The sequence below is a fragment of the Martes martes genome (genome assembly GCF_963455335.1).
Source record: "Martes martes genome assembly, chromosome: 13".
In the NCBI taxonomy this organism is placed as follows: domain Eukaryota; kingdom Metazoa; phylum Chordata; class Mammalia; order Carnivora; family Mustelidae; genus Martes; species Martes martes.
In genome coordinates, this window is record NC_137901.1 from 12,960,148 (window position 1) to 12,967,558 (window position 7,411).

Sequence of the window (7,411 nt, forward strand, 5' to 3'; positions counted from 1 at the left end):
ATTGGATGGCCACATGCAGAAAAATGAAATTGGACCATTTCCTTACACCACACATGAAAATAGACTCAAAATGGATGAAGGACCTCAATGTGAGAAAGGAATCCATCAAAATCCTTGAGGAGAACACAGGCAGCAACCTCTTCGACCTCAGCCGCAGCAACTTCTTCTTAGAAACATTCGCCAAAGGCACAGGAAGCAAGGGCAAAAATGAACTATTGGGATTTCATCAAAATCAAAAGCTTTTGCACAGCAAGGGAAACAGTTAACAAAACCAAAAGACAACTGACAGAATGGGAGAAGATATTTGCAAACGACATATCAGATAAAGGGCTAGTGTCCAAAATCTATAAAGAACTTAGCAAACTCAACACCCAAAGAACAAATAATCCAATCAAGAAATGGGCAGAGGACATGAACAGACATTTCTGCAAAGAAGACATCCAGATGGCCAACAGACACATGAAAAAATGCTCCACATCACTCGGCATCAGGGAAATACAAATCAAAACCACAATGAGATATCACCTCACACCAGTCAGAATGGCTAAAATTAACAAGTCAGGAAATGACAGATGCTGGCGAGGATGTGGAGAAAGGGGAACCCTCCTACACTGTTGGTGGGAATGCAAGCTGGTGCAACCACTCTGGAAAACAGCATAGAGGTTCCTCAAAAAGTTGAAAATAGAACTACCCTAGGACTCAGCAATTGCACTACTGGGTATTTACCCTAAAGATACAAACGTAGTGATCCGAAGGGGCACATGCACCCGAATGTTTATAGCAGCAATGTCTACAATAGTCAAACTATGGAAAGAACCTAGATGTCCATCCACAGGTGAATGGATAAAGAAGATGTGGTATATATACACAATGGAATACTATGCAGCCATCAAAAGAAATGAAATCTTGCCATTTGCGACGACGTGGATGGAACTAGAGGGTATCATGCTTAGTGAAATAAGTCAGTTGGAGAAAGACAACTATCATATGATCTCCCTGATATGAGGAAGTGGAGATGGAACACGGGGGGTTAAAGGGGTAGGAGAAGAATAAATGAAACAAGATGGGATTGGGAGGGATACAAACCATAAGTGACTCTTAATCTCAAAAAACAGACTGAGGGTTGCTGGGGGGAGGGGGGTTGGGAGAGGGGGGTGGGGTTATGGACATTGGGGAGGGTATGTGCTATGGTGAGTGCTGTGAAGTGTGTAAACCTGGCGATTCACAGACCTGTACCCCTGGGGATAAAAATACATTATATGTTTATAAAAAAATTTAAAAATTTTTTAAAAAATCAAACAAAAAAAAAGTACCAAGTACCATTATAACAATGGTGCAGAGAACAGAACATAGACACTAAAGTCAAGCTGCTTGGGCTCAAATCTTGGCTCTAAGTAGGACCTTGGGCAAGTTACTGACATCCTCTAAGTCTCCAGTCCAAGTGACCCAGTGTCATCACATACACTTGTGGGGATCAAATTGGTAAAATACTTAAAATGGTGCCTGGCGTATAACAATGCCTCAATAAATGTTAATTCTCATTGCCATTGTTGTCATCATGGTCTCCCACAAGCACAGATTATATGTATTTCATGTTATTGTCTCACCCACCAGGAGGAGCCCAAGACACACTGGCTAACAAAGAGGTTGTAACTTAGTGTAAAAGCTGAATAAAATTTAGCTGTAACTGGAAAATCTGGTTATATTATATAACACTACGATACTTTATTTTGGAGATGCCAGAAGACTCTTTTTTTGTTGTGTTTTTTTTTTATAAACATATAATATATTTTTATCCCCAGGGGTATAGGTCTGTGAATCGCCAGGTTTACACACTTCACAGCACTCACCATAGCACATACCCTCCCCAAGGTCCATAACACCCCCCCTCCCGACCCCCAACCCCCAGCAAGCCTCAGGCCAGAAGACTCTTGACCATCTTTAACAATCTTACTTAATTTGAATGGTATCCTACAAAGCTGGCAATCACTAAACTAGTCAGCTCCCAATGAATACCTCACATTCAGACAGGTTGGACTTTCCCTTCCGCTTGTGAGCATCATTGCAGTGGGTCAGCTGACCTCAGTGGTAACTGACTCTCCTAATCTGTGGCTTAGATGTTCTGGGGAACCCAGCTCAACACCAAGTGTATCTTAAACCATCTCATGTGGGAGTATATAGGCTGTTTCATCTTCCTTATCAGAAGAGATTATGTATGCAGAAACAAAACATCTTTCCACATTGTAGTCTGAGATCACCTTCATTTAACCATAGAACAATCCTATTAGAATTGTCAGATGAGCTCTGGGCTAAGTTCACTGCATTAGCCCCCATCCAGCATGGCTCACTCAGACCAATGAATGCTCTTTGCTTTCCAAATCAAAAACATAGTGGATACTCAGAACATTGAAGTATTTAAGGAATTAATTTCTTAATTGATTCAACTGATATCTGTTGAGCAACCTTTATGCTATAGCCCTTATTGGCACTGAGACAGCAAAAACGATTAAAAAAAAAAAAAAAAAAAGCCGGGGCACCTGGGTGGCTCAGTGGGTTAAAGTCTCTGCCTTCGGCTCAAGTCATGATCTCAGGGTCCTGGGATCAAACCCTGCATCGGCTCTCTGCTCAGTGGGAAGCCTGCTTCCCTTCCTCTCTCTCTCTGCCTGCCTCTCTGCCTACTTGTGATCTCTATCTGATAAATAAGATCTTTAAAAAAAAAAAAAAAAAAGCCCTTTCAGGAGGTGGCACTTTCATCGACCTGTTGGCAACATCACAGGTGGTTTCAGTGACACCAGAAAGGTAAGCAGATTCCACACTGAACCAACCATAAAGAAGGGAATAGCAAATCTCAAATCTCAGAGAGGATTTGAGGCACAATGGAAGGAGGTGGGATTCTGAAGGACCCACAATAACCAGTGAGATCAAGTGCAGGAAGAGTCTGTTAGTCCAGTGTACGCTCTACAAGACCTTACAAAGATTTTGTTAACAGAAAGCAGTAATAAAAAAAAAAAAATCCATAGATCACATGTAGAACCTGGAAACCCTGCCAAATCCCAGTCTGGTAAATGTCAGCCACAGCTTTATTACCTCTTAACACACAGTCTTTTCCACGTTGATGGTCAAAGATGTTTGGGGACTAGGCTAGGGGATTCTTGGCATGGCCATCTCAGAGCTGTTGAGTGTGACTCTGACTCACATCCACATTACTGGACAATTCCATCACCCAATTAAGCATCTTAATGGCGCCTTCACTGTCACACCTAAATTGTCAAAGATGCTATCTACATATAACAAAAATAAACCATGAGCTATTGTTGTGTCCACACCTCTAAACTCTTCTACTTCTGCCAAAATGATTATTACCATGGAAAATGTTCCTTTGTGTTATATTTTATGTAGCTTATAATGCATCTTTCCCATTATAAAGATGGCCATTTTGAAGCCCAAGTGATGTTTCCAAAATGCTAATCTGATCAAGTCATTTTCCTCAGAAGAAAGTCCTCATTCCCTGAAATGGCTACAGGGCTCCCCACTTGGAGGCCTCCATCCATAACTCCATCCTCATCATTTGTCCTTGCCCATAACAGCTTCTCACAATGCCCAGAACCCAGATGCCATTACTGTTCTGAAGTCTGTCCTCTCTATTTATGAAGACAAGTACTGAGGCTTTTTTGGTATTCGTTATATATATACACGGCTTAACATGGGGCCTAGAACTTAGCAGGTGCTGAAGAAATATTTCTTCAGGAAATGAACCAGGGTATCAATGAATAAGGAAATGACAAAAATCTTTTAAAGTGATTCACTCTTGGGCAGCAAATCTGGTGTTGGCTGGAGGTATATGTCCTTTGGGTCTGATTGAGTGTAGGCTGGGTACCCCACTGAGCTCTGCTTTCCCTACTGACAAAAAGAAGAAACAGGTGTTAACAATGGAAAGAAATAAAAGGAGAAGCTTCTCCCAGAATAAGACATATAAGGAGTAACTCCCCCCAGAAGACCTCAGAACAAGAGGGATGGTTCTCACAGGAAGAGAATCAAAGGTACATGGGACACCAAGGCAAAGATCAAGAGCTGGTCAAGCATTAGTGTTATTGTTACTGAAAGAACCAGAGCCTCCTACCAGCAGCTCTTTCTCTGTTGCCTTAGGTAACTTACTCCATAGGATGACCTCAGACCATGACATAAATCCAGTGGCATTAAGGTGGGAAAGCCATATAACTAATCATCCAAATCATCCAAACCAGGACACTTCGGAGTGTGAAACAGGAAGCTATTGATCACCACACCAGGGCAACAGAGGTAAACCAGGCCTGCGCCGGTCATACCAGCATTATAGTCACCATTAATCCAGGCCCTTCAAGGACAGCACGGGAAGAAGGAGCTAGATTCCTCAATACAGAAGTTTGAGGGCGGGGATTCCCCTTTCCAAGGTAGTCTCCATTAAGCCTTCATTTCTGCCTTTCCATTCTGCTCCTGAAAATTTCTGAGGAAAAAAAAATGACAGATATGAAGTAAAGGGAAAAGCTATACTTATCAGTAAATACACAGACAAATCTATCTCCAGACCACTATCCAGGGGTGATTATTTTTTTTCACTTTGCCTTTTAATTTTGCAGCAATTTCACATGGCAGAGACCACTCAGAGCAAAGAGACCCAAGAGAAGTTTGACATTCTATGCCCCACTGACGCGCAATGACCCAGATTCTGGTTTGATGTTATTCAGTGCTTCCCTGTGCACTGAGGTATGGGTGCAAATGTGGTTAGGAAAGCAGCAATTCTATCTGAGTCACTGTGACATTGTATATACCAAACACTCATCTGGAGGCTCAGTGTTCTTGAAATAAGAAGGGGAAAAAAGACCACTGGCAAACTAAGAGCTTTTAAGTATAAAAGGGAATAAAACTGATAGAAATGAAAACGAAAGACTATCAGAAAACATCTAAGAAAAAAGTAGAGAATTTTTTGTTTTTGAAATCCAGGTAAAGGAGATCCTCCTCCCTACTTCTTTTTTTTTTTTAATCACTAGTCTTCGAGTTTTTTGGAGTGATTTTAGGTTTATAGAATAATTAAGCAAAAAGATTTCCCACCTACCTCCTTTGCTCCTCCTCCCAATTTCCCCATTATTAACATCCGGCATTAATGTCATACATTTGTTACAGTAACCAGTGAGCCAATATTGTTATTATTATTATTATTAAGGTGGTAATGAATTAGATACATTGTTATTAACTAAAATCTATAGTTTACTCTAGGAGTCATTCTTTGTGCTGTACATCCTATGTGATTAGACAGAAGTATAAGGACATGTCTTCTCCAGCGCGGTGTCATATTGAATAGTTTCAAGGCTATAAGTGATGGACTCTTGGGTTGTTTTCCTGTCTTGGCTATTGTGAACAATGCTGCAATGAACATGGGAGTGCAGATATCTCTTCCACATGCTGGTTTCATTTTCACTGGATATGTAACTCAGAAATGGGATTGCTGGATCAAAAGCAGTCCTATGTTTAATTTTCTGAGGAACCTTTGTACTGGGGTCTGTAATGGCTGAACCAATTTACATTCTCACTGACAGTGCGTAAGTTTCCTTTTTATTTATATCTTTGCCAATACTTGTTCTCTCTTTCCTTTTCCTAACAAGTATGAGGTGATACCTCATTGTGGTTTTGATTTGCATTTCCCTGATGATTAGTGGTGTTGAGCATCTCTTCATGTATCTATTGGCCATTTGGATGTCTTCTTTGGAAAAATGTCTATCCAGGTCCTATATATATATGTATATGCATTTTTTTTTTTTACACATAACATTAGCTCTTTGAAGAGTGAAAATAGCTGTGCTCCCCCCATCCCAGGCTGGGTGCTCTAAAAAGCTCTTGGCTCCATCCTACAAAGAGGCTCAGGGTCCTGACTATAGCACCCCTCCCAGCTGTGCTCTCGGGGGCTGATTTAGTTGCCGTCTCGCTGAGCCCTCCTTTCCTAGCCCTAGGACTCACACTGGTGCTTCTGAAGGCCCCTCCGTGAGAAGTAGTCCCTCTTTGACTCTAAATGATGACCATATGCTCAGTTCCCATCCCTTCAAGAGGACTCTGGGGTTCTATGAGTGCAGCCTGGGAGTAGGCAGTCATTGTGAGTCTTTTCAGCAGATGGAAGCTGCCACGTGAGTGCCAAGCAGCTCGGCTACGGTCACGCCCAAGGCGCTTGGTCCAAGTGATACCTCCGTGCTCCTGCATAGCCCATGCCAGGTTCATGTCAAAGGGCCCAGCATTCACTGGACTGGTTCCATTCTGTCTCTTCAGGATGTTTAAAATGAGAAGTAGATGCCAAGAGACAACTCTTATTTTTCTCCACCCATCACTGTTGCTTCACGTCTCTCCATTGTACCACAGTTAAACACTCCTGTGCCTGGGGACCACTGGGGTGTTCCGTGAAGTAGGCCAAGGTGGCTTATAAAGGATCACTAGGAGAGCACGTACAGCAAGACAGCTACTTTATAACATCTTTATTATTAGAGAGTAAAGTCAGCCCCTTCCTTCAGTGCCCTGATGGGAAAGAAAAGCTATCATCAGCTGCCACCACTGCCAATGGTAAAAGAGGGTGTCCCAGCATCTCAGGAGGGAAGCATTGGCTGATTTTGGACTGCCTCTTTCAAGATAAGGTTAGGGAGGGGAGAATTGAGGGGATCCTCTGCTTTGCTCATATCTCTAAGAGAGTTCTGGAAGGAAGTACTTACCAAGAGGGCACTGAGAAGGCAGTAAATATATCATGGCCATTATTATCTGATTATCACCTCATGTCATCTTGGATAGAAAACAAGAAGGATTTCTCTTTAAGAATTTTTTTTCAAATTTTTTAAATAAAAATCCTTTTTTAATAAAAATCTGATTTCTGGTTTTTGCTACTCTGAACTATTACTCATGCATTATTGAAAAAAGAAAGAGGGATGGAAGGAGAGAAAAGAAGGGAAGGAGAAAGGAGGGTGGGAGGAAGGGAAGGACAGAGAAAAGTGAATGAAGCAAAGAAGGAAGGAACAAAGGAAGGGGGAGAGAGAGGCAAAAAGAAAATCTATTATTCAAAGGGCTGAAAATATTTGGCCAAAAATGCCATGAAAATGTTCACTGAATTAGACTTCTTCTTATTTAGTCTCCCTTTGTAAGTCATTTAATTGCTGTGGTATATTAAAAATCCTTAAATAATTGAAAGCATTTTATGTATTTATTATAGTGAATACAGAATTTTGAACTAAAATTCACGATGCATCTATACATACAAGGAAAAATTACAATATTTAAAAATCCCATCAAAGTTGAAGCCCTCAAACTGGTTTTCTGAAGGTAGTAGATTGGTCACTTATTCAAGAGATCATGGATATATACAAGTGAAACAAATCGAACCCTTTCAAATTAGTCTCATTGA

At 41.2% G+C, this 7,411-nt stretch overlaps 1 protein-coding gene across 1 annotated transcript in view; it reads right to left on the bottom strand.

Moving 5' to 3' along the window:
• Window positions 1–2,734: 2,734 nt before the first annotated feature.
• The window catches only part of SERPINB11 (serpin family B member 11), a gene marked incomplete at both ends in the record, with an annotated part of 26,586 nt that continues 21,909 nt past the window's right edge, over window positions 2,735–7,411 (bottom strand). The window contains 1 exon segment of the mRNA XM_080821599.1: window positions 2,735–2,758. Coding sequence (XP_080677725.1) covers window positions 2,735–2,758 — 24 coding nt within the window.